The 27,007-nt window shown below is 41.5% G+C and overlaps 1 protein-coding gene across 6 annotated transcripts in view; it reads left to right on the top strand.

Moving 5' to 3' along the window:
* Kif16b (kinesin family member 16B) overlaps positions 1-27,007 on the top strand; it is a 318,921-nt gene that overhangs the window by 15,815 nt on the left and 276,099 nt on the right. For all 6 annotated transcript variants that reach the window (XM_031372080.1, XM_031372081.1, XM_031372079.1 and 3 more), the window contains exon 2: positions 25,975-26,044. In XM_031372080.1, coding sequence (XP_031227940.1) covers positions 25,975-26,044 — 70 coding nt within the window. The remainder of the gene's footprint in view (positions 1-25,974; positions 26,045-27,007) is intronic.

The following is a 27,007-nucleotide window of genomic DNA, read 5'->3' as shown; positions in this document are numbered from 1 at the left end:
TTTCTCTGAATATACCTAGCTGTCCTGGAACTCACTCTGTAGACCAGGTTGGCCTCGAACTCAGAGACCTGCCTGCCTCTGCCTCCCAAGTGTTGGGATTAAAGGTGTATGCCACCACTGCCTGGCTTGCCTATTTTTCTTAATGGTTTATTTTCTGAATCCTCCAAGAGCATTAGGGATAGTTCAATCTTTTTGGATTATATTCTTGAACCTGGCTCATATACAGATGTTCACATTCTGAATGAAACAGGGAGTCTGGGCTATTGAAATCTCTGAAATTTCAGATATTGGCAAGAATTATGCCTAAAACAAAGAAGCAGACAGACTGCAGTGCAGGCCAAGCAGATCATCTCTCTCTGTGTGATGCTATCTGGCAGCTGCTGTCTGGGCCGCAGATGGAGGGCCTGCCACAGTGGAAGCTGGAAGACATGAGTTTGGGTTCTAGTTCTGCCAATTACTCATTTTACATTATTTTAGTTCTGTGGGCCTCAAGTCAGTCTTCTGAAATTCATGTCTAATAGTCTGTTGCTTTCTTCCTTTTCTTCCAATATTACTATGACAATGAAGTGAGGCAGGTGATACATAAGAACACTCAGTTATGATAAGCTCAGCTCATGGCTGTTTACTTCATGCATCCATGTGTCAAACGTGTTGACTTCTGTTCTAGGTGTTGGAGACAAATGGCAAGTTGAGCAATCCCAAAGAAGTTTTTGGAAGAAGGGGAATCTTGACTAGTGTGGTGTAAGATGGAAAGGTCCTACCAAGAGAGGGTCTTAAAGTCATTGAGTCTCTGATGAGTGTGTTTGAGTGTAGAGTTCTGCTCTAGGTCTGCAGATTCATTGATGACTAGGGCACAAAATGATGCTGTTCCTGAGGAATTTACATGCTCACACCATGCTGTCAGAAGTGCAGTTTGAAGCATAAACATGAGTTAAGAGGTTTTGGTGATCACATTAAAAACTAAAGAGATAGCTGGGGAAGTAGTTCAGTGATAGTGTTTGCACATGTGTAAACCTGGGTTTGATCCCCAGCACAGAAAAACAAAGTAGAAACAATGGATGAAAATAACTTTAATGATATATTTAACCTAATATATTCAGAATGTCATCTCAATATGCAGTCAACACAAACATCAACAAAGAAATGTTTGAGTTTTTAAAAAGTCTGGAATCTGGTATAACTTCGTTTCAGTAGCACATGTCTTGTAGCTGCCACATTGGGGATTAAAGGCCTAGAGGGGAAACATGGGGTCACCATGTAATGATAGGCAGTGAAAGTGCACAGAAAAGGGCAAGAACTATAGAAAACCATGGTTATCTGGGAACTACTCCTGATTGCACTGATGAGGGATGGAAGGTCAGGATGAGTTGAATGACTATCTGGGCAAAATGTTCTAGGCAGACGTAGAATGTACAGGACTTGCAGAAGGAGGGCATTTGGAATGTGGCAATGGATAGAGGAAGCCAAAGAGATGAGTGCAGGGAGGTAGGGTGTGTGTAGACATGCGGGGTTTACTAACCCACAGTAAGATTTTAGGTTTTGTACTCATTATGGAAGGGTGCATATAGGATAGCCTGATCTAAATGCTGTCTAAAGGATACTTGGAACTCTGATAGGGAACTGCTAAGGGACCTAGAAAAGATGTGCAGATACTTGAGGATAAGGTGAAGGTCACTGTGTGAAGGTCACTCAGCAAGCACCCCTCGGACACCCACAGGGTACATACAGAGTATTGTGTTAGGCACTGTGAACACAGTGGATCTGGCTCCTGTCCTCAGGAGCTCAGCTTAGTTGAGTAGCCAGAGAGAAACTAGGCAGAGGAGCAGAGGGAGAAGGAAAGTGATATTCCGCACTGTCCTCTACTTATTTTAGGCATAATTCTTGCCAAGATCAGAAATTTTAGGAATGTTAATCGTCCCAGTTCCCATTTTTACTCAAAACTTTAACACTTGCTTACATGCCAGGTCCAAGGAATATAATCTTAAGAGCAGGTTTGAAATGGCCCCAGTGCTCACGGAGGCCCAACCATTCCAGTGCCATCTGGCTGAGTTAGGTTTCTGCTTGCCTGATCACAAGGCTAGAGTGTCAGGAAAAGGCTTGAACTTAGGTGACCTCTATGTTCCCTCTAGCACTGAGACTAATAGGTTTTACTCTGCTGGCGCTAGGTAGCTAGTGAAGGTGAGCTGCCGAGATAGGCTGATGTTCAGTGGCCCAGTGCTGGAAGGAAGGAGCTTAACAACATCCCAGAGGCAGACTTTCCCTGAGAGGACCTTATTTACCGTGTACCTTGCTTTGTGCACTGATGTTCACTAACAGCTCTGAGATCAGTTGCCCTTCCTGCTGACTTAGAAAATGAACTGTTGAGTCAGAAGGAAGAGCGTTCACTCCTTTCCTGGAGCACTAAGTGCTACTTGGCTGTCTTTGATTTGAACTTAGTTGAATTCCTTGGTCTTGATTTTGAAGAGTCAGCAGATTTTTGTTGTCCTGTGCTTTTTGCTTTTGCCATCTTTCCCCTTCCTTGACTTCTGTGTGGCAGCTGCCGCTAATCAGTGATAGATGAAGCCGGGCTGTTTTCTGTACCACATTCCTTAAGCCTTTGAAACATATCTGTAGCTAGCGATTTGCTCAACTGATTGCTTGAATCATTATTTACAAAGTATTTGCACATTGTAGGATGGTGGTAGGTGGCTTACTAGGCCATTAGTTCTCAGTTTAGGTTTGGGCATCTCTAGTGCTAGTAATATTTATTGACTAGCTGGAGAGCACTGTTTGCTCTTCCAGAGGACCTAGGTTTGATTCATAGCACTCATGTAATAGCTTATAACCCTCTATAACTTTAAATTTAGGGAACCTGATTCCTCTTCTGTGGATACCCATGCACATAAAATACAAGTAAATTAATGAAAAATAATTATTGAAGAATCCAAAGACCTTTCTCTTTTATGGGCTTTTATAACTATTGTTACCAAATTAGAAATTGAAATAAAAATTCTCAATACAGGAAATGGTAATGTGTATTAATATATTTTGATTAGCTATCAAAATTTCACAGAAGTGTGAAAAAGAAAAATAACATATTGGCATCACTATGAAAATAAGTTTAGCATTACAGAGTCCCTCCTGTGGTGTCCAAGCTGGGTGTAGCCCCTACATTTGTTGTTCTAGGTCCTGTGGTACTGTCAGTGTCAAAGCTTTTGGTGAATGTGAAGACTCACTGAGATTTGGAACATCATGCAGGGTATTTGAAAAGAGAGCTCAGAGCCCAAGTATGTATGGTTGGCTAGTCAGGATAATTATAGTTGAAGGACAGCTGGTGGGAGGTCCAGAGGCCTTGTTTATAGACCTGAAAGAATTCTTCATGGCTGTGCCCTACTATTGTGTGTAGTAGATGCTACCAGAACCTAGATTTCTCTGTGTGGGTTTGGTGTGATACAGTTTTATTCCCTTGTTTATCTGTATAAACATATGTGGCTGTTCTCAAGTCTTACGCAGTGACTTGAAGGAAGGAGCTAAGGGCCTCTTTGTGTTTGAGAGCTTCTTATTTTAGGTGCTGAGTTGAGTTTGTCAGGCTCTGCAAATATAAGCAGGGGAGCCCTGAACTGCGCAGGAGGCTCAGTAGAAGCTTCACAGTGCAGGAGAAGGCAGGCTGAATTAAAATGCACTAGCAATCATCAAAGACTAGAAAGGTGACACTCAAAGGTGAGGGCTTGCGTGATCCAGAGGTAGAGCTGCTCATCTGATGTCATCCTCTTATCTCAAGATGAGACCTCTTGGCCCCTGGCAGTCACTGGCTTTGCTTTGTGCACTGCCTCCTTCTTCGAAATGAGGTCCAATTAGAGGTGTAACTGTGTCACTGGATGCAACCCGAGACGTCCTTCACCCTCTTACTGCTAGCCTAGGGAGGGCCCTGCTCTGTTGTTTTTATAAGCCTTGTTCAGTAGATTCATTTCTTTTCTTCTGCCCCTAAGCAGTGGCAGTGTATTTACTTTCAAGGAATCTGATAAATTGTGGAGCATTAAGAACCTGCTAATGTTTTCTGGGGTTCAGAGCTCTGGGGTATTGGTAGCTTCATACTGTAGAACTTGCCTTTTGAGGGCATCAGAAAGTGAAGCTATTGTTAGGGAGTTAGAGGAATGAGAGTTGGGGGATATAAGCACTATGGAGTTACAGCAAGGGAGAGAGTGATGAAGGAATCTGAGGCCTAAAGGAGGGAAGGAGGGATGAAGTGAGAAGGAGAGAGGAATTTATAGTGTGAACGAGAGATGGTACCTCCCTCTCACATTAGCGCTACTTTAATATATCTCAAATGAGAAATTAGAAAACCTGACTCAGCCAAACAGATTTTCCCCCAGCCAGGTTACATTACATTTTATTTTGTTGAAATGCCCATTTTCAATGCTCTCTCTGCCTTCAAGACATTGTGGTGGGGAAAAAAGAATTCTAACAATGTATCCATGTGGTGGTGTGAGACCCCACCTCCAGAGCCCTTAGAAGGGTGCTCCTTCATGATGGGAAGTTTCCTTCCTAGACTGGCATCTTCCATCTCCTTGCCTGCTTGTCCTGCCTGGACTCTGTCGAGCGTCTGGGAGTGAGGCTGGGAGACTGGAGTAGATCGAGTTAGACGTTGGCGAGCTGAGCATCACTTCTTCTGGGGAGATAGCTCTAAACTGTACTCCTGTTGTCCTGTGAAACGCTCCTTCATGTTTCCAAAGAAACCAGAAATTCAGATTCTTCTGTAAAATCTTTTGATTTTGAAAGTGCAGACATTGGCAATAGCAGGGAGTTTTTGGCCATAGCAGTCCCAGGCCAGGGAGGACATTTCAGACTTCTGGTTTAGATCAGCTGCCTAACACTCTTCTCCTCTGTTTGGTTTGCTTTGGTTTGCTTACATTGCCAGTTTACTTTGGCCATTTCCCCTTACACTTTCCTGTCATATTTGGATTGTCAGTATTCTGGGCTGTGTTCTGAGTGATCTTTGCTCATTGTTGTGTTGCTTATAAGCAGCCTTGAACTTCATATAGTGCTTAGACAAGCCATGAAAACCCACAGAGCTGGAAGTTGGAGTTGGGGCAGTAGCAGCCTGGGCCTCCTCTAGACCCAGCTCTCTGAGACAGCTCCTTTGAACTCTGCTGGAAATCTTGACTTTTTTTTTTTTTTTTTTCCTCAGTGCACTCACATCCTATTAGCCCAATCCAAGGGGGCAGAGTAGTCCAGACCTGTCCCCATCTTACAGATGAACAGTCCTTTAAGCACTGATTAGAGGTCCAGTGCCAGGAGCTGACTCAGGTTCTGAGACCCTTGGCCTCACAGCCCTGCACTGCCCACGTGAAATGTACTTTCTGCTGAGGGTTCTGGCTTCGTTCTTTTCCTAGTATCTCATCTGGTTTTCCCCTTCTATCTGGTTTCTTTCAGGGTCGTTCTGGTTTGTTTTCCTCTCCTGTGTCTATTGGTTAAGGCGTAGGTTGTCCTTCTGAGGCTATTAATAGGTGAGTGGAGGAACAAGAAAGTTGGGTCACTGAAGCATAACTTCCCAGCTAATGTTTCCACATCAGGGTCAGATTTAATAGGTTTGGGTGCAGCCTATTGGGTATGGAAAGCCCTCTGTGTATTCTTATGCATGACAGAGTTGGAGAACTGGGTAGAAAGCCTTGCTGGTGTTTTGTTTACTGGGTGAGCGCCACATATGATTTTCTTTGGATATGGGTCAGCTTTGGGTTGTGCTCAGTAGCCTCAGGGCTCTCCTTGAGAGAAGCCCTGACATTTGGTAGGTATGCGACAGCTCCTGCTTTATTCTTTAGTTACTCTGGCCAGTGAGGACTGTCATTTCCTCATGTGATCCATACAGTCTAGAAGGAACGAGACCAGTAGAGAGCTGGTTTTTATCAAGTAGTACCTGTTTAGGCTGAGGAAGGCGATTGACTGGGTTTGGAGTGCAAAGACTATCCTGGAAAAGAACTTTCTAGTAACTTGCTCTTTGGTATAGAATCATGATCACTATTCTGTTTTTGGACTGACTTTGCTTTACTGACCCTCCCCTCCAACTCCCTCAACCCCTCCCCCCAAAAAAAGCTGGCCTCTCTTTAGTTTAGCTTCCCAGACCTGAGGTGAGGTGAGATTCATCCAAACTCTAAGCTGGCTTTGCTTTTATGGACTGTCTGCTAGTGCCCATGCTGAGTCATGTGGGCTCTAGAGGGCACAAATCTTAATTATATCCTTTGGACCCCGTAGGGTCTTGAAAACAGGAAGCATGAATTTGTCCACTGCTCTAGTCCTGCCTATGGCTGCTATGACTTTCTATTAGATGAGTGGGCATTAGAGCTTTGCCCTGGGAAGTGGCTGAGGACAAAACATGAGCTACATGCTCTTCACACCGTGAACACAGAATGACCAGATGTAATTTCCAAATTTTCAAAAAGTGAAAGAATCTTGATGTTGCTCATAATCTTTTTATGAGCTGTGCCTTCTCAAGTGTGCGGATGAAGATGGAGCTTTTCATACCCAGAATTTCTGAAGCTTTTTATAAATTAGCTATATAACCTCACTTTGATAAGATCTGGGGAAAAATATAAAATATGTTTTTTTTTTTTTTATATACTCTCCATTTTAACCCTTTTCTGGAAAAGGTTGGAAAAGGTTGTTATAAATAAATCTCCCTCCTGGCATGTATTTGCTAGAATATCTAAAAAACTTCAATTGTTATGGACACAGAGTAGAAAAGAAATATTTGTGGAGTAAATAGATTGACCTTGGCCAGTTCCATAACACCCAGAGGAATCTCTACTCCCAGGTACTCTAACATGCCCAGGATGGTAGGATCAGAGGTGATACAACATCTGTACCAACACCAGCAGGACCCAGACACACAGGAACTCTGCCAGAACAGCAGCAAGGGTTCCTTCTGGTCTGTCTGGGCCAGTGCCCTGAGCAGACCTTGGGGTGCAAACTCCTAAGTGGGTCCCATAATACCCAGAGGAAGCTGTACTCCAAGGAGCTCTAACATGTCCAGGATCACAGGATCCCAGAATCACAGGATCCCAGAGACAGATTGACTCTGAGGAGTTCTGACACAACCAGGATCAGAGGAAGGACAGGACCCAGTCAGATTTAGCCAAGGTAGGTAGCACTAGAGATAACCAGATGGTGGGAGGCCAGGGTAAGAAAATAAGCAACAGAAACAAAGGTTACTTGGCATCATCAGAACCCAATTCTCCCACCATAGCAAGTCCTGGATACACCATCACACCGGAAAAGCAAGATTCAGATCTAATCATCACTTCTCATGATGATGATACAAGACTTTAAGAAGGACATAAATAACTTCCTCAAAGAAATACAGGAGAATACAGGTAAACAGCTAGAAGCTCTTAAAGAGGAAACACAAAAATCCCTTAAAGAACTATAGGAAAACACAACCAAACAGGTGAAGGAAATGAACAAAACTGTCTAGGGTCTAAAAATGGAAGTAGAAACAGTAAAGAAATCACAAAGGGAGACAACCCTGGAGTTAGAAATCCTAGGAAGGAGATCAGGGGTCATAGATGCAAGCATCACCAACAGAATACAAGAGATAGAAGAGAGAATCTCAGGGGCAGAAGACACCATAGAAAACATTGACACAACAGTCAAAGAAAATGCAAAATGCAAAAAGCTCCTAACCCAAAGCATCCAGGAAATCCATGATGCAATGAGAAGACCAAACCTAAGGATAATAGGTATAGAAGAGAGTGAAGACTCCCAAATTAAAGGGCCAGTAAATATCTTCAACAAAATTATAGAAGCAAACTTCCTTAACCTAAAGAAAGAGATGCCTATGAACATACAAGAAGCCTGCAGAACTCCAAATAAACTGGACCAGAATAGAAATTCCTCCCATCACATAATAATCAAAACACTAAATGCATTAAACAAAGAAAGAATATTAAAAGCAGTAAGGGAAAAAGGTCAAGTAACATATAAAGGCAGGCCTATCAGAATTACACCAGACTTCTCATCAGAGACTATGAAAGCTAGAAGATCCTGGGCAGACATCATACAGACCCTAAGAGACCACAAATGCCAGTCCAGACTACTATACCCAGCAAACCTCTCAATTACCATAGATGGACAAGATATTCCATAACAAAATCAAATTTATACAATATCTTTCCAGAAATCCAGTTCTACAAAGGATAATAGATGGAAAACAACAGCGTAAGGAACAAAACTACACCCTAGAAGAAACAAGAAAGTAATCTTTCAATAAACCCACACAAACATAATTCCACTTCTAACAACAAAAATAACAGAAAGTACCAATTACTTTTTCTTAATGTTTCTTAATGTGAAAATTAATATTGTCAACATATCCTAATCAATTGAAATTCAAAAGTGTGAGGAATTAGAAATTTGTTGACTATCATTCTGGTGGTCTCTCTAATTTTATAGTTGGAGAATTAGGTTCAATATTGTACAATCCTTATACAACTTTCTGGTTGTTTTCACCCGACAGTGTCTTGCTGTGTACCACATAATGGTCTTGAAATCATGCTTCTCCTGTCCCAGCCTCTCTATTAGTAGTATTGTTTATTTCATGTTTTTATATTATACTATGGTTTTCAGAACAGCTTACATATTTCAAAATTATTTGCACAGCCAAAAGAAACTTAGACAATTTACTTGGGAGGTGGCTTATAAGACAACAACAAAAGGGGAGACTGCATGCTTTGCTTGAAGTTTGTAATTATTGTACCAAGTTTGAAGAAGAGGACTTTATAAGTTACTCTTTCTCTGAGATGAATGCTTTTCAAAATCATCACAGCCAATGAACCAGATTCTTAACCCTTACCTAATGTCTGTGCCACCCTCCAAGCAGAACCATTCTTCATTGAAACAGTTGGTGAATGACTTCATGGATAGACCATCTTAATACATAAAACATTTCTTAAATGAATGCAACCTGTTTTCTGTGGGCTGAGAATGAAGGCAGTCACTCAAGTCAAATAGCTTTGACCACAGCAGGAAATCTATACCCAAAAATCGTGCCTACAATTCATTTCTTGGGGGAGCAGAACTGTCAACTCTTAGCTACTATTGAGGTAAAATCCTTTGGTGATGACGGTCATTAAAGTACAGCCTTATTACAATGAACTCCAATGTCTAAAAATTCTTATTTTTGTATGAGCCAAAATTTTAAGCTCTACTAAATGCAAAACAAACAAACAAACAAAAAGACTTTACCTATTTATGTTCATTTAAAAAAAAGCTAGTAGTGATGTATTATTTTAAAATATATAGTTAATATGTTTGAAGTTATTTAAAATATATATTGAGAAAAATATATGTATTTTCAGTATTGGTGTAGACAAGAATCTACATAAGACTGTTAAATTGATTGTTGTTCCATATCAAACAACTTTTATAATACTAATTTTTATTGTTACAATATTTTATAAATCTTAAAGAATATGAAAAAATAAAAAAAGGTATTGCAGGTATTGAAGGGGGTCTCTTGGAGGGGGTGCAAAAGGGAAAGAAGAATGTGTTGTAATTCTATTTACTTAAATATGTTTTTAAATGTTAACAAATTCAAATAAACTGAAATTATGTATCTTTTCTCATAATGCAATGTAACTTAAATCAATAAAAATAGATGGATCTTTATTTAATGATCAAAATTAACATTCATTAGGTGTCTGATGTCTGCTTGGCCTTGTGATACTGATTTTATCATTAGTAAATGTTGTCTGTTAGTGTAGCTGACTGGCCACACACTTGCTGTGCAATTAGTATTATTTGAGCAAAGGTATGTAATAGGATTCAGTCAAAGCCAATATGCAGATAAGAAATGGAAGCTTCAGCTAAGTTAGGCAGTCTGCCCAAAGGCCCAAAGCTATTGGGAGTCAAGATCTCATCCCCTTGCTTCACCACAGTTAAGCTATTTTTGCTTGGCAATGTGAATAGTAGGCGCTTTGCTTGACAGAGAGATTATAATAAGCCAGGATTGCACCTTGCTCCACTGTGACTGGAAGTGAAAAATCTTGAGGGAAAAGTCCATCAGATAAGTTTGACCTTCTGTCACTGCCTCTCCTCTCAACATAGTATGTTTGGTTGATGATGTGAAACAGATCAGTCTTCTTTCCACAGGCCGCTGTATCCCCAACTGAAAGAAACTTTAGCAGACTGTTTTCTAGAATTTGGATTACTTTAGAAGGGCATTATACAAGTAGAACAGATGAAAGTACAGAGTCTTCGTTTCTGTGTGTCTCATGCTATTGTATCTGGAACCTTTGAGATTGGAATAGTTACTATCTGGCCACAAGCAAATAGCAAAAGCATTAAAGATGTTTGCAAGCTGCTGGTGAGTAAATGTATGTCACCTCTTTTAAATTCCCCCTTTGCAGAGGAGTTTGCTGGTTGTGTGTTTTGGGGAAACATGCTACAGAAGAATGGGCATATGTACTTCCTGCCTTACCCTCTCTTTCCTTATCTTATCTCTTTTGAGGCACTGTCTTTCATAGCCCAGGGTAGCCTCCAGTTGGCTTTGCAACAGGGGATGTCCTTGAACTCCTGGTTCTCCTTTCTGCACCTCACAAGTGCTGAGATTATAGGCCTGCCTCATTACACTGCTTAGACCTTCATGTTTGTCATGTTTCCCGTGGCTTCAGAGGAGACGAAAGCTTCCTTGTGCTTAGTTCAAGTGTCAGGTTCACAGTGCTGATCTCTGGGAAGATGAAGAGTTTCATTCCTGTTTTTTGGAGTCAGTGTCTGCCCTGTTAACTGATACTTGTAAGGAAAATTCATCTGCATTTAACAGTTTAAATGGATACTGAAGTTAGGAGCTTACTGAGCTTACTGATCATGCTTGAGTTCACAAATAATACCTTGTTTTCAGTTAGCTGCTTCATCCATTCTTTTATTCCATTGAAGCTTCCTTCTGTAGCAGTGGGGATGTTTCCTTGAACCGTCTATCTGATTTCTGAGATGGAGGATGGAGCCAATCTTATGAATGCTGTGCCTTTTTCTATACATACATACATACATACATACATACATGCATATCTGTCATAAAGCTTAACTTACAAAGTAGGTCCAGTAAGAAATTCAAAGCAACAACTGATACTACAAAAGAGTTCAGTTAAAATGACATACTCCAGTAAAAATGATGTGAATGTGGTCTTCCTCCTGAAAGAGACAAGACAAACACCACTGTATAATTCAGACTGCAGTCCAGTTCATCCAGAAGATGCAGGTAAAGGGCACACTCATTCATCCAGATGTTTGTACTATATGAAGACAGTGCTAGGTAGAGATTATGACATATATTAAAAAATAGACCACCATGCCTCAACCAAGGAAGCTTCCAGGCAGATGGGGAAAACAAATGTATGCTCACCCCATAATCAACAGGTCTAGTGTGTTAGTGCTGTGGCACATTTTAGAACCTCACATGGAAGATACTGGCTGTGGAAGGCAAGTTGCATCAAGAAAGTGTCCTGAGAAGAGACACTTTAATGTTTTTTCTTTCTAGAATTTGCTGGTGGTTTGGGCCACATTAAGATGGAGTGAGACAACTGTCTATCACACAGAATAGCTAAGAAGTTGCAATGAAGCAGATAGGCTTAGCAAAGTCTCAGGGTCATTGAGGAAGACATGGCAGATCAGCTAGGGCAGTATGTCCCAAAGCAGGTGGGCCTCGGAATCTCCCAACTGGCTTGCTAATCAGCTAGCATGCCAGGTCTCTGAATAGGACAGACCTTTTTGTTGGTCTGTGTTATGGTTGTGCAGATGACTCTGCTGATTGTCAGACCCAGGGCACTGCAGGTTGGACCCTGTGACCATAAACACTCTCTAATCCCTCCTGTATGCTCTATGGAGACCTTTGCTCACCTACAATTCACCTCTTGGAGAGCTCTTTGTGGCCTTATCTCTCTATACTAAATATTTCTCCACAGAATCCCAGCTAAAGGTTTATGTAGCTCCTTTCTGTTCCTCTTAAGTAAGGATCCTGTATACCTTAAGAAGATCCACTTTGTACCAAGACAGCTCCTTTAGGCTGTTCATGCCATGGAAGATGGGGATGGTAGTTTGACAAAGAGAAGCCTATCTGTATCCTTGCTCAGTGACCCCAGCTCAGATCTGTCAGCTGGGGAGTCTGGGTGCTTACTTTGTCTGCATGTGTGCACTACCTTGCCTCTGAGGTTGATACACTGTGCTTGATGGCTACAGTCATTCTTCTTAGCCAGGCCTGGCTGCCAGCTGCTTGATTCAGGGAGTAGTCTCCCTGCTGAGTGCCTGCTCAGTGACACTCTGAGGGGCATTCTAAGTCTTGCAGCTGTGTATGGGGTAGTTCTCTGTTGCACCCCACTTGTAGTGTCTGATGCCCTTCAGTCTCTATCTCTCTCTTTCCCCCCTTTCTCTATTTCTCTCTCTCCCCTCCCTCCCTTCTTTTCTCTCTCTTCCCTCCCTCCCTCCTTTTTTTTTCTTGTTTATCTTGAGGGAGTACACTGATGAGTAGATGTTTGCTAGCATTCCTCGGGTTGGCTGCTTTCTGGGATCCTAACCTGTTACCTATGACCATTGGCTTTTGGCCTAATTGTAGGTTTCTGACACCCTCCCTGAGTCAGACAAGGTGATAGAAGTCTCAGCCTTTACAGCTGGACCTGCTATGGCACATCTCAGTTGCAGCTTGATTTCTGTCTGTAATGTCCATGATGTAGTGAAAGTGACTTTGTCCTTCACTCTTGCATGGGGTGCCCTTCAGGGAATGGAGAGGAGGTGTCACCTCTTCTTCACTGCTTCCATCTGAGGCTGGCATTAGGTGCAGGTCATGTGCTGTGACTTAGCTGATCCTTGTGTGGTGAGGTGGACCCTGAGAATCAAATAGAAATCCAGGTAATCACCTGAAAATCCCACTTTGGGGTTTTCTCAAATCTCTTTGCCTTGTTTTTCATTTTTTTTGTATGTGAGACTGAGTTTTAATATGTTGCCCAGGCTGACCTTCAGTTCACATCTTCCTGCCTCAGCCTCAAGTGTTCTTGGATCACAGGCATGCCTTACCACACTGGGCTTGGACTGATTTCATGGAAAGTGGAGAGTAAGAGCCATTAGCAATTCCTGACTATGCATTGATTTCTCTTAGTTTCTTCTAAGTGTTCAGGATCAGCCATAAGGGTGGGTACAGCATAAGAAGAGGGAGCTGCAGGGAGATTGGGTCTAGACTTTGAAGTCAGGGAGCTGGCATGTACTCCTGGAACTTCTGCTCTTTCTTTGGGTATCCAGGATGTCTGTTTATCTACTTTCCTGGCTTGGGCTGTAGGTGGGCATTGGGGTCTGTGTGCCTGTCAGTGTGATGAAGCCTGAGGAGTGCAGTCTCCTGGGTAAGTGTACTTGGTTAGGGGAGTTCTTGTGGAAGCTGTTTGTTTATCTGAAATTCAGCATGATCAGATAAAATGTATTTTATTTGGAGCTCTCACTTACAAGGGAGAAGCATAGCTGGGCAGAGGCAGGTAACTGAGGGACTGCCCAAGAAGTATTCCTGGTGAACAGAAGGGTATTACCCAGGATAACTTTGATTCTTGGGTGTCACTTTGCATGGTAGAAGCTATAAGGGTGGAGAAGGGCAGAGGCCAGTCTAGACTGCACCAGCCAGGGCACATTGACGTGTGGATTGCTAGGGCCAGCCATTATCTTCTGTATGGCTGGGTGCCAGGAGAGGAGGCTGGGTCAGACAGGAACTTGTCCGGAAGCAGGAGGAAGCACACAGTGTTTCAGAGCAGAGGCGGCTGTCTTTTAATTAACTACATTGATTTTAATTATGAAAGTCATATCAAATCATGCTAAAACAGTTCCAGAAGTGAAGTGTTTAAGTTCATTTTCTTGTCCCCTGAGGCCCTGCTTATTATTCTTTGAAAAGGTCCCAGGCAAGCAGCTTTCTGCTTATTCTCTCAGAAATGTGTTGTGCATATGGAAGCATTGCTATACATATTCTTTTGGCTCGGTTGAAGTGCAACGGTGGTGGCCATTGGCAAGCTGTTTCATTGCTTGCTCTTTCTGTCACAGTGTCCCTTGAGCTTTTTTCTATCATATTGTAAATGGAGTTTGTATATTCTTTTTAAAAATACATTTTTAAAAAATTGTTGCTGTTGAGTATTCTGCAACTGAAATGAAGGCAGTGAAATACTGGCTTGTAGCAGGAGACTTGGCCAGCTGAAAGAAGAGGGATTCATTTTGCTATAGAATAAACTAGTAAGGATTGTCCAATGGAGGGGTTCAGTTTGAAGGGTACAGAATCCTTTTATCTGGCTGTGTTACTGAGTGACCTAATAGTCTTAGCAGAATGGTTGTAATCAGTTTGAATTGCTGAATAATTTAAAAATATTAAAAAGTATCTACCATAGGTATTTTTCCTTTAGTAATTCACAGTTTCCTGCCCACCTATCTGAGAGCTGGCATCTCTACCTCTTTCCTTGGCTGGATATTTTGAACCTTTCTCATTCCTTTCTAGCTCACCTCTTCAGTATTGATCTATAACTCAGCATACTTGCTCCAGCTGGCTCATTTGTAACATCATATGATCTAGTTTCCAGACCTTTCAGATAAATTACTTATTTATATGAAGGGGCTGTAATTGACTTTTCGGTTGAGGAACCCAATTCACCAGAGTGGCCGGGGAGAGACATAGTTCATTTTACTCTATTATCAAATCAATGTTCAAATGATATTTTAGGATTATTTATTTTCCTCAATATAAGAAAAATGTCAAGATTTATTTCCCATGTTTCTTAAATGTCAGAGGAAATTGACCTGAGGCTGGAGAACTCTCAGTGCCTGGTCTTTGGTGATGCTGGGTAAGAATTGAGAAACCCAGCACTCGGCGCATATTGTGAATTGTGCTTTTGTGCCTGGTTCCCCTGGTGTGGCTGTGCAGGAAGCTGGGTCCTTGCTTCTCTGGACTAGATGGAGAGATCACTTTAGCAGAGATGAGGCCTGTGGGAGTGCAGTGAGCCCATTAGGTACAGGAAGGTTGTTTTTGAAAGTTGAGTAGGAAGAACTGGTTAGACTAGACCCTACACAAGCTTTGTGTGAGAAGTGGGAAGATGTTGGTCCTGTGGAAATAGAAGACTAAGAACAATGCAGGGTGGGAGACCAGAGTAGTCAGAGGATGGGCTGAGTAGTGATTGAATAGGCTGCTGTGAGAGCTGCCTATGTAGTAATGAGGTCAGTTATCCCAGCAGATAGAAAAACTGTTTTTGGTGACATCTGAATTGCAGGCTCTGAAGGAGAGTGTGAACTCAGGCAGTAGGCTTTACATGTAAGGATCTGACTATCTACTGGACAAGACAGGCAGAGAGGGTAGCTGAGGTGAGGACAGAGCAGAGGGCTCCAGGAAGCTGTATGGAGAGTGTATGCATCGATAGGTGGTCTTTATTTTGTAATCTTTGACAAATCCCAAGGGTGTTTAAAACCAGGGGCCTTCTGGTGAGATGGCCTTTAAAAGGACTTTCTGGCAACAGAGAATGGAGTGTTTATGGAAAAGACTAGATTCAAGGCTGAGAACAAGCAGTAGGAATGGCCTGGCTTCAAATGGTAGTTATGGAGTAGGGATATGAGTCCAAGTTTGTTGGTGGTGGAGTAGACAGGACTTGGTAAGTTGGGTTGAAGAATTGGGGTAAGGTTTTCCCCGTGGACCCTGGGGAATCATGACACTTAAGGCTCTGAGGGTGGAGAAAGGACCATGAGCAAAGCCACAGTCTGCAGTCGGTGATGGGCATGGAGCAGGAATGCCCAGCAAGGTGTGGAGGAACAAAGGCACAGGAGAGCTCCTCTTGCTGCTTTTCTTCTTTGAAATATTTGTAAGTGTGACAGCCCCTGTCATGTACATTGAATACAGACAGCTGAGGGGTTGGTCAGCATTGGTGGCTCCAGCCAGCGTAGAGAGGCCACTGGACTTTCTACTAGTATTTTAGTCACTAGCATGAGATTTTTCTCTCTGACTAAAGATGTATCTAGCTAACATCTTTATTGTAAATACTGTATGATTATTTTTGGTGTAAAGATGTTTCTTTTTTTTTCTTACAGTTTCACTCTTGATACTTATAGAAACAATTTTTCTCTCTAGAAGAGAACAGAACAGTAGCCCTGACCTAATCTCAGTGGCCTACAATTATGTTTCAAAATGAGCACAAGCTCTTTTTTTTTAATCTCATCTTTTTAAAAATTTTTTTATTGGATATTTTCTTTATTTACATTTCAGATATTATCCCCTTTCCTGGTTTTCCTCCCTCCTGGAAACACCCCATCACATCTTCCCTCCCCTGCTTCTATGAGGGTGTTCCTCTACCTCATAGAAGGTTGACATTGTTGTTCTTCCTATGTGGTTGCAAACCCCTTCAACTCCTTCAGTCCCTTCTCTAAATCCTCTATTAGGGACTCCGAGCTCAGTCCAGTGGTTGTCTGCTAACATCTGCCTCTGTATTTGTAAGGCTCTGGCAGGGCCTCTCAGGAGACAGCCATATCAGGCTCCTTTCAGCATGCACTTCTTGGCATCCACAATAGTGTCTGAGTTTGGTAACTGTATATGGGATGAATCCCCAGATGGGACAGTCTCTGGGTGGCCTTTCCTTTAGTGTCTGTTCTACATTTGCTCCTGTGAGTATCTTGTTCTCTTTCTAAGAAGGATGGAAGCTCCCACACTTTGGTCTTCCTTCTTATTGAGCTTCATGTAGTCTGTGAGTTGTATCATGGTTATTTGGAGCTGTTGTGAGAGTATCCACTTATCAGTGAGTGCATACCATGTGTGTGAGTTCATTTCTGGGTCTTCAATTTTATTCCATTGATCATTCTACCTGACTCTGTACCAATACGATACAGTTTTTATCACTATTGCTCTGTAATACAGCTTGATGCCAGGGATGGTAATTCTCCCAGAAGTTCTTTTATTGTTGAGAATAGTTTTCACTATCCTGGGATTTTTGTTATTCCAAATGAATTTGCAAATTGATTTTTCTTTTCTTTTCTTTTTTCTTTTTTCTTTTCTTTTCTTTTTTTCTTTTTTTTTGGTTTTTCAAGACGGTTTCTCTGTATAGAGGCCTGGCCATCTTGGAACTCACTCTGTAGACCAGGCTGACCTCCAACTCAGAAATCCACCTGACTCTGTCTCCCAAGTGCTGGGATTAAAGGCATGCACTACCACTGCCTGGCGCAAATTGCTCTTTCTAACTCTATGAAGAGTTGAGTTGGAATTTTGATGAGGATTGCATTGAATCTGTAGATTGATTTCGGCAAGATGGACATTTTTACTATATTAATCCTACCAATCCATGAGTATGGGAGATCTTTCCATCTTCTGAGATCTTCTTCAATTTCTTTCTTCAGAGACTTGAAGTTCTTATCATACAGATCTTTTACTTGCTTGGTTAGAGTTACTCAAAGGTATGTAATATTATTTGTGGCTATTGTGAAGGGTATCATTTCTGTAATTTCTTTCTCAGCATGTTTATCCTTTGAGTAGAGGGAGGCTACTGATTTGTTTGAGTTAATTTTATATCCAGCCACTTTGCTGAAGTTGTTTATCAGCTTTAGGAGTTCGCTGGTGGAATTTTTGGGGTCACTTAAGTATTCTATCATATCATCTGCAAATAGTGATATTTTGACTTCTTCCTTTCCAATTTGTATCTCTTTGACCTTCTTTTGTTGTCTAATTGCCCTAGCTAGAACTTCAAGTACTATTTTGAATAGATAAGGAGAGAGAGCGCAGCCTTGTCTAATCCCTGATTTTAGTGGGATTGCTTCAAGTTTCTCTCCATTCATTTTGATGTTGGCTACTGGTTTGCTGTATATTGCTTTTACTATGTTTAGGTATGGGCCTTGAATTCCTGATCTTTCCAAGACTTTTTAACATGAAGGGATGCTGAATTTTATCAAATGCTTTTTCAGCATCTTATGAAATGATCATATGGTTTTTTTTCATTGTGTTTGTTTATGTAATGGATTACATTGATGGACTTCCATATATTGAACCATCCCTGCATCCTTGATATGAAGCCTACTTGTTTGTGGTAAATGATTGTTTTGATGGTGTTCTTGGATTCAGTTGGCAAAAATTTTATTGAGTATTTTTGCATCAATGTTCATAAGGGAGATTGATCTGAAGTTTTCTTTCTTTGTTTGGTCTTTGTGTGGTTTAAGTGTAAGCGTAATTGTGGCTTCATAGAATGAATTGGGTGGTGTACTTTCTGTTTCTATTTAGTGCAATAGTTTGAAGAGTATTGGTATTAGGTCTTCTTTAAAGGTCTGATAGAATTTTCCACTGAACCCATCTGGTCCTGGGGTTTTTTTGGTTGGGAGACTATTAATGTTTGCTTCTATTTATTTAGGAGTTATAGGACTGTTTAGATGGTTTATCTGATCCTGTTTTAACTTTGGCACCTTGTATGTGTCTATAAAATTGTCCATTTCATCCAGATTTTCTAATTTTGTTGAGTATAAACTTTTGTAGTAGGATCTGATGATTTTTTTGAATTTCCATGGTTTCCATTGTTGTGTTCCCCCTTTCATTTCTGATTTTATTAAGTTTGATACTCTTTGTGCCCTTTGGTTAGTCTGGCTAAGGGTTTTTCTATTTTGTTGATTCTCTCAAAGAACCAGCTCCTGATTTTGTTGATTCTTTCTATAGTTCTTTTTGTTTCTATTTGGTTGATTTCAACCCTGAGTTTGATTATTTCCTGCTGTCTACTCCTCTTGGGTGTATTTGCTTCTTTGTGTTCTAGAGCTTTCAGGTGAGCTGTTAAGTATAAGCTCTCTCCAGTTTCTTTTTGGGGGCACTTACAGCTATGAGTTTTCCTCTTATCACTGCTTTCATTGTGTCTCATAAATTTTGGTATGATGTCTCTTCATTTTCATTACATTCTAAAAAGTCTTTAATTTCTTTCTTTATCTCCTCCTTGACCAAGTTATCATTGAGTAGAACATTATTCAGTTTCCATGTGTATGTGTGTTTTCCATTGTTTTTGTTGAAATTGAAGACCAGCCTTAGTGTGTGGTGATCTGATAGAGTGCATGGGATTATTTCAATCTTCTCATATCTGTTGAGGCCTGTTTTGTGGTCAATTATATGGTCAGTTTTGGAGAAGGTACCATGAGGTGCTGAGAAAAAAGTCTGCTTTTTTGCTTTAGGATGAATGTTCTATAAATATCTGTTAGATCCATTTGGTTCATAACTTCTGAGAGTTTCACTGTGTCTCTGTTTAGTCTCTATTTCCATGATCTATCCACTGCTGAGAGTGGGGTGTTAAAATCTCCTACTATTATTATTGTGTGGGGCACGATGTGTGCTTTGAGCTTTAGTAAAGTTTCTTGCATTTGGAGCATAGATGTTCAGAATTGAGAGTTCATCTTGGTAGATTTTTCCTTTGAACAGTGCCACGGGCCATTCTGGGCTTCCCTCAAGTCCAGGGGGAACAGGGTCTTGATCAGGTCGACAAGGTGTTGGCAGAGAAATAATGGCAGACACAACACAAGGGAGTGCTGAATCTGAGTGTATTTCTCAAAAATGGCATCAGACTTTTACAGTCATTACAAAAGAGAAAGGAAAAATCTGGCAGCTCAGTGCTCAGGGTACATCTGAGGCCATCTAAAACACACTGGTTCTAAAAACAGCAGCCACCTCTTCTGGACAGGCTCTGCAACCCCTGAGCCCGAGTGCTCTGGGCCCAGGGACAGGGGTGGAGGGGTACTGCAGACCCGCATGAGGAGTGGCTCAGCTGCCATATGTGACTGAGAATGAGAATTCTACTTGACCTTACCCTGGGATAAGTCTCCCATTCTGTAAGCTTCAGTGCCCTACCCACAATGCCAAAAGCAATTAGTCTGGATGGGTAATATTCTTTACAAAATTCCAAGCCAGGGTTTGGCTAAGATGTTGGAACATTGGTAAAGGTCAGAGAGCAATGTCCAATTTTGTTTAGTGATAGTAAATTATATCTTGATGGACACCTAGCATGCTTGTTCGCAAGGACATACTTGGGCTACCTCTGAGTTAGGGGATGCCAGGTATGAACTCCAAGAGACTGGCTTCCTTTGAAGCTTTTGCCTCTGGTCTGTGGCCAAGCTTTTGGGCTCATCACAAGACTTCATTGGAGTGGGTGTGGCAGACCAGTATGAAGTGTTTTTCCTTATCCTTTTTGATAACTTTTGGTTCAAAGTTGATTTTATTTGATATTAGAATTGCTACTCCAGCTTGTTTCGTGGGACCATTTGCTTGAAAAATTGTGTTCCATCCTTTTACTCTGAGGTAGTGTCTGTCATTGTCACTGAGGTGTGTTTCCTGTATGCAGCAAAATGCTGAGTCCTGTTTACATATCCAGTCTATTAGTCTATGCTTTTTTATTGAGTAATTGAGTCCATTGATGTTAATAGATATTAACAAAAAGTTATTGTTACTCCCTGTTATTTTTGTTGTTAGAGGTGACATTATGTTTGTGTGCCTATCTTCTTTTGGATTTGTTGAAAGATACTTTCTTGCTTTTTCTAGGGTGTAGTTTTTGTGTTTCTTCTTTAAGGATTTCTACCTATTATCTTCGTTCTCCTGTATTTCTTTAAGGGAGTTATTTATGTCCTTCTTAAAGTCCTCCATCATAGTCATTAGAAAGGATTTTTGATCTGAATCTTGCTTTTCTAGTGTGATGGTGTATCCAAGACTTGCTATGGTGGGAGAATTAGGTTCTGTTGATGCCAAGTAACATTGGTTTCTGTTGCTTCTGTTCTTAGGCTTGCCTCTTGCCATCTGATTATCTCTAGTGCTCCCTGCCCTCACTATATCAGACTGGAGCCTTCCCTTCCTGGTTAAGTCAGAAGTCCTCAGAGTCCAACTGTCTCTGTGATCCTGTGATTCCTGGATCCTGTGATCCTAAGATTCCGTGATCCTGAGATTCTGGGTGTGTCAGAGTTCCTGGGTGTCAAACTGCCTCTGAGACCCTAAATCCTGGTGTGACCAACGTCCTGGGATCCTGGGATCCTGGGATCCTATGATCCTGGTCGTGCTAGAGCACCTGGTAGTGGAGCCTTCTCTGGGGGCTGTGGAACTGACTGCAGAGTTTGAGCTCAAGGTCTGAGCTCATGCTATTATCTGTAGCCCTACAGTGACAGCAGGAGACAGTGTAGACACAGAAAATGCTGGAGTGCTAGAAGCTGATGGTTTGGGAGGGAGCTGGGAGTGTGGGAACCTGGCTGTCATGATAGTCAGATGGCTTCTTAGTTAAGACCTTGTCATTTCAGTGCTCTTGGTTAAAAGTATCTGCACCACTTAAAGCACAGAAGGTTAGCTAGCTCATTTTCTTATATTTTACCATGGAGTTTTAGAAATAAAACTTTAAAGTCAAAGAACAAAGTAAAATTCACAGTGCAAAAAGCAGATGGTGTTTATTTTAGGAGTTTATTTCCTAAGAGTAAATGTAAGAGCAGCATAGCAAGATGCCATCTAGAATGATGCCAGCTTTGCCTGTCCCAGGCTTCACTGCTCGACAGACTTGTGTATAGGTTGTGGTGAGTCAAGTGAGTCTGACATAGTGCTCCACACTCCTCATTTTAGATACATTCCCTTAGGACTGCCAGTGCTGCTGGTCCCAGGCACATTTTGAATACTTGGGCAGCAAAGGTTGGGGCAGAAGTGGTGTTCTTGTCTTTTGGGGAGATAAGCTCTTTAAGATAAGCTCTGAACTACCAGAATGGCAAAGCTGGGTGTGTTCCCTGTGCTCCTCACAGCACCACTCCCCAGCTAGGATAAATTATCTTAGAAAGATGCTTGTTCTGCATTACTGTTTGCCAGGAGCACCTATTAGTACTCTTGTAGAGTACATGATTCTTACAACTGAGATGCACTGTTGTGATAGCTACTTAATGCGTTAGCACTGATCATGTAAAGGACTTTTAAGTTTAGCTGCTTGAGAGCTGCTTCTGAGATGGGGGCCCAGGGACACTGGACTTGAGGCTGGGGTGGTAGGCAGGGTGTGAAATATCAAATACACTTTCTTTCAAAGGCAAGGATTAACAAGTAGTGTGAGGACAGCCATGCAATATCAATATTAATTCCCAGAAAACATATCATTTTGTTCACCTGAGGTATGTATTGATAGTAGTTGTTTTAAAATTAAAAATTCAGGCACAGAAGGTTATTAAGTGAGAAAGCACCACTGTTGAGTTGGCAGGCATGAAGATGATATAGTTGCCAGAGCAGATACATGAAGTGTGAGCAGCCCTTGCTAGACTGGTGCACTCTTTATGGTCAAATGCTTGGAAAGTAGGATTTCAGGAGCCATCTGTCATAACAACACAGTGGCCTGAAGCCTGATGGTGTACAATGGTAGTCTTCTTCAGACTGGCTGGGAATTCAATACAGACCTGATGGTGTTTACTGCAGCATGATCTTGGGTTTATTGATCCTAAGATGGTCAGGAGGTTATCCTTAGCTACTAGCTCCCTGCCATCAGATTAAAGTAAGTTACAGATAAGTTTACTTGTGATTATTTCAGCATGTGCTATTTTCAAGGGTAGGATATTTTAAAGTCACTGTGGTACTATCATACCTCAAACATTAGTTATAATACCTTACTAGCAAATGCCTAGTTACTATCAATCATTTTTCAGCATATGTTGTAATCATATATGTATGCTTGCATGCATGCTCATATATTTGTGCATGTGTGTGTGTGCATGTATGTGTGGAGGCCAGAAACTGGCATCAAGCATCTTCCTCATTTATTCCTTATATTTTGACACAAATCTTCACTGTGCCTGGGAGTCCAGTACACTGGCTGTTTAGTGAGCCCCGGGGTCCAATGCGTTTTTTTCTTCTACAAAGTATAATTGTGATCCCTCAAGGGAACCTTCCATTGAGTTGCCCTGAAGTAGCTGTTATGGAGGGGATATATGGGATGTGTGCTTGATTCTCTCCCTTTATTTACCAACTGACTACTAATAAAGTCCAATACAAGACTGTGCCTTTCATACTCTGAAGAGGACCTCTTAGTTTTTACTTTTTATAGAGTTTATATGATTGATTATATTTTGTTGTGGTTATTTTTGTTCAAATATTTCAACATTGGCTAGTGCTAATCTTTTAGGTTGGTGCTTGAAGCCTTTTGACATGACCTATAGTTTGTGGGTCTCTTTGAGAGCTTCTCAAAACATGGCAGGCAGCCTTCCCTACCCCCAGGGCTTTAAGAGAAAGGATAGGCATCAGGAGAGAGCCAGAAAGATAGAAATACAGTTGTTTGCAATCAGCCCCAGGAGTGTTTCTTAGTATGTCTGTGTTCTAGTCATTGAATGGGACTCACCAGGTTGAGCTTACAGCAAGGGGAAGGGGGCCCAGCAGTTGTGAGCATTGGCAAGCATCCCCAGTTGTTTGGGAACTTTCCTCCCCACAGTCCAAGTGATCTGTAGTGGCTGCTTTCTTGAGTGAGAAGGTTTAGGTATTTAGATTGCATAATTTAAGAAGTCCGGAGTTCTTTTAGTAGCAAATGGTATTTAGAGACTATTCTTTGAGAATATAATTCTAGATCTTTTCAGTAGGCAGAACTATAGAGTTTTCTATCCTTATCCGAAATGTCTGGGAACTAGACAGAATTCAGAATTCAGATCATTGCAGATGTTGGAATATTAGCATACACTGAAATAGCTTATGGCCTGGACCTGACTAATCATGAGAGACACTTAAAGGAAGTTTTGTATAATATTTTTATGTGCCTGCATTTTTAGTATGACCTGTCACATGAGATCACCCATGAAATCACCATTTATATCCTCATATCAGGCTTCCTGAAGCTTTCTAGTTTGGAGCATTTTTGGATTTTAGGTTTTCAGATTAGGAATATATAGCCTGTGGTTTTTTTTCTCTCCTTCCCTCACTTCCTCCCTCCCCTCTTCTTCCTTCCTCCCTTCTTCCTCCTTTCCTTCTTTCTATCCTCCTTTCTTTCCTTCCTCCCTTCTTCCTCCCTCCCTCCCTCCCTCTTCTTCCTTCTTTCCTTCTTTCTTTCTTCCCCCCTTCTTCCTCCCTTCCTTCTTCCCTCCCTCCCCTCTTCTTCCTTCTTTCCTTCTTTCTTTCCTTCCCCCTTCTTTCTCCTCTCCCTTCCCTCCCTTCCCTCCCTTCCCTCCATTCTTCCCTTCTTCCTTCATTCCTCCCTTCTTCCTTCCTTCTTTCTTTCCTTCCTTCCCTCCCTCCTTCCTTCCCTTCCTCCTTCCCTCCCTCCCTCCTTCCTTCCTTCCTTCCTTCTCTCCCTCCCTTCCTCCTTCCTTCCTTCCTTCCTTCCTTCCTCCCTTCCCTCCCTCCCTTCTTCCTTTCTTTCTTTCTTTCTTCCTTCCTTCCTTCCTTCCTTCTGTCCTTCTTCCTCCCTTCCTTCCCTCCTTCCTCCTTCCTTTCTTCCTTTTAGATAAAGTTCATGCTATTATTTCTCATTCAGAATCCATACCCCATCCGTCTTTTGTTTATGTTTCTTTTTAATTTACTAGGTCTACTGGCAGTAGTTCTCAGTGATACCAGCATAAGTATTCAAGAATTATTTCACAGTATGCAGATAAAAAAATCTCAGATTGACCACCACAGATAACTAATTCTGTCACATTGCACAGGCTGCTCCTCCATACATTATGGAAATGTTCTTCCACTGTGTGGCACAAAAATTGATCCATTGTTTTCAGTTTACTTTTTTAATTTTAGGTTGTTTAATCAAATTTAATTTTGTATATATTATTTTCTAGGAATGATTTATAGATTAAGTAATATTCAGAGAACTCTTGCTCCCGTCATTGCCCCTTCCCTTCCAACTTCTTCCTTTCTCCATATGTAGCCTTTTGGAAAAGTCTAAGGTTGCCTTTTTGTTCTCTACATGGAAGTAATGTCATCCTACATACATTCTCTTTGGGTTGGAAGGCTCTGTAGGCTGAATGTATCCAGAGGATTTGGGTTTATTCATAATTTTTAATAGGTTTAGGGACAAAATCCTCTGGATTCATTTAGCCTACAGAGCCTTTCAGTTTGTCAGCACAGGTACCACATGCAGTGCACACCATAGGGTCTGTGCTTCTTCCCTTGTGATCTCATGGCTGCTGAAACTGAGTCTGCTGCTGCTGTGTGGCATCACTAGAGCAGACTAGATTTTATATCAGTAGTCCAGGAGGTGATAACAATTCAGAATGGAGGTTAGGATTAGTACTGAATGTATTACTTTCACTCCAGAGTGTGAAATCCTCTGCCTATGAAAGGCAAGGACTGCCTATGTGCTTTTCTTTGTTTTTCACTTTACTTACATCACGTGTCCTGATGACTATGCTATAATGCCATAGATATTGTCATCAGTGCTTTTTGATTGGCATAGCATTCTTTTGTATAGGTAAATAGGGCTTTTTTTTTTTTCTTGTTGAGACATGATCTCTCAAGGTGGCCTCGAATTCATGGTCTTCCAGCCTCAGCCTCCCGAATGCTGGGATTACAGGCCCTTGCCACTTAAAATATAAACTGTGCTCTTCAGAATTTCCCTGGCTTCCTGATTATTTACTGCTTTGTAAGAAGCACAATTCCCAATGGCTCTAAGAAGATGGTGAGAGGAGGGGCAGAACTCTGGCAGTTCCTGGGAGCAGCTCACACTTGGGAGCATCCATCTTTTGACTTGGTTTTCATCCAGCCTGGGAGGGCTGCTTTTTCCACGATGTTCAGCCCTTCGTGATGCCTGGCATTTTTGCTGCTGACTTGTCTTAAAGTTAGAAGTTTTTTCTAGATTTTTGACAGCATATTTTTTCATTAGTCATACTTTCTGATGGTGGTATCTGTGTCATGTGTCTTCATGTTTACAGCCTTAGCAAGGACTTGGGAGCAGTGCTATCTGAAATTAACTTTCTAGTTGTCATTCACATACAAAGACCCTCATGTGAAAATCAAATGAAACAGGTTTATTTCAAAATAATCTTTTGTCTTGTAACACAAATACTGTTTTATTGATGTTGCAGGGAAAAGGACCTAGAGGCCAAGTTCATCATTCAAATGGAGAAAAGCAAAACGACAATCACAAACTTAAAGGTCAGTGGTGAGTGATCCCTGCTGCAGTTCTGATCCCACACCCACCCTCTGCCACTGTGGTGCAGGCAGATGAAGCACCTGGGTTTTCTGCACTTGTGAGTTCACGGCGCCAACTCAGTGCAGTGAACAGTGTCTGTGTGCTCTCTGCTGAGGCTGAGTCCTGAGCCCAAGCAAGGATCTGAGCCTAGTGCCTCTTCCACCCTGCTTCCACCTGACTGGAAAGTCAGACCCAAGCTGTCGAAGACAAAGATCTGACACTTCTACCCCGTTTCTCCCGAGCCTGAGCCTGAGCCTGAGAGCTGCCTGTATCCTGTGAAGTACTGAACAAGTTTTGACCCTAGATTTATTTGTTTTGAGACAGGATTTCAGGTAGCCTAGGCTGGTCTCAAAACATGGATGAGTATGAGCTTGAACTTTTGATCCTCTTTCTACGATTATAAACATGTACCATCATGCCTGGTTTCTGCTCTGCTGGGAATCAAACTCAGGGCCTCATGCATGCAAGGCAGACATGCTTACCATTGAACTATAACCCCCAGTTCTTTGTTGTGATTTTAAATGAGAATACATCATGTGTTCTGATCCTTGATTATCTGAAAACTGTTGTTTTTATTAACTGAGAGGATGAAAGCTTAAAAAGGGAACAATAAAAAATGCATCACTTTCTGGAAAAAATAGATGAAAAAACTTTACAATTTTTTAAAATGGTACATTTTTCCTTTTGCCTTTAAAATATACTGTTTTTTCTTTTTGCACACTGGGTAATAACCTTGAATGCTTTTCACTCAAGGAGGAAGCGAGGGTATAGAAGTAATGGCTAAAGACATCTTGTTCTTTCAGGGCTTATCCCCCTTCAGTTTGAAGATGTGCGTCTCTGAGGCCTGCTGCTCTATGGCTAAGTGTCCGAGGAATAGATTTCTATTTTTTTTTTTTTTCATTTTTAAATTTTTAATTTTTTTTTTT

This window comes from Mastomys coucha, unplaced genomic scaffold (genome assembly GCF_008632895.1).
Source record: "Mastomys coucha isolate ucsf_1 unplaced genomic scaffold, UCSF_Mcou_1 pScaffold15, whole genome shotgun sequence".
Lineage (NCBI taxonomy): Eukaryota > Metazoa > Chordata > Mammalia > Rodentia > Muridae > Mastomys > Mastomys coucha.
The sequence above is the reverse complement of the archived record's forward strand: the minus strand, read 5'-3'. Positions and strand labels throughout refer to the sequence as shown.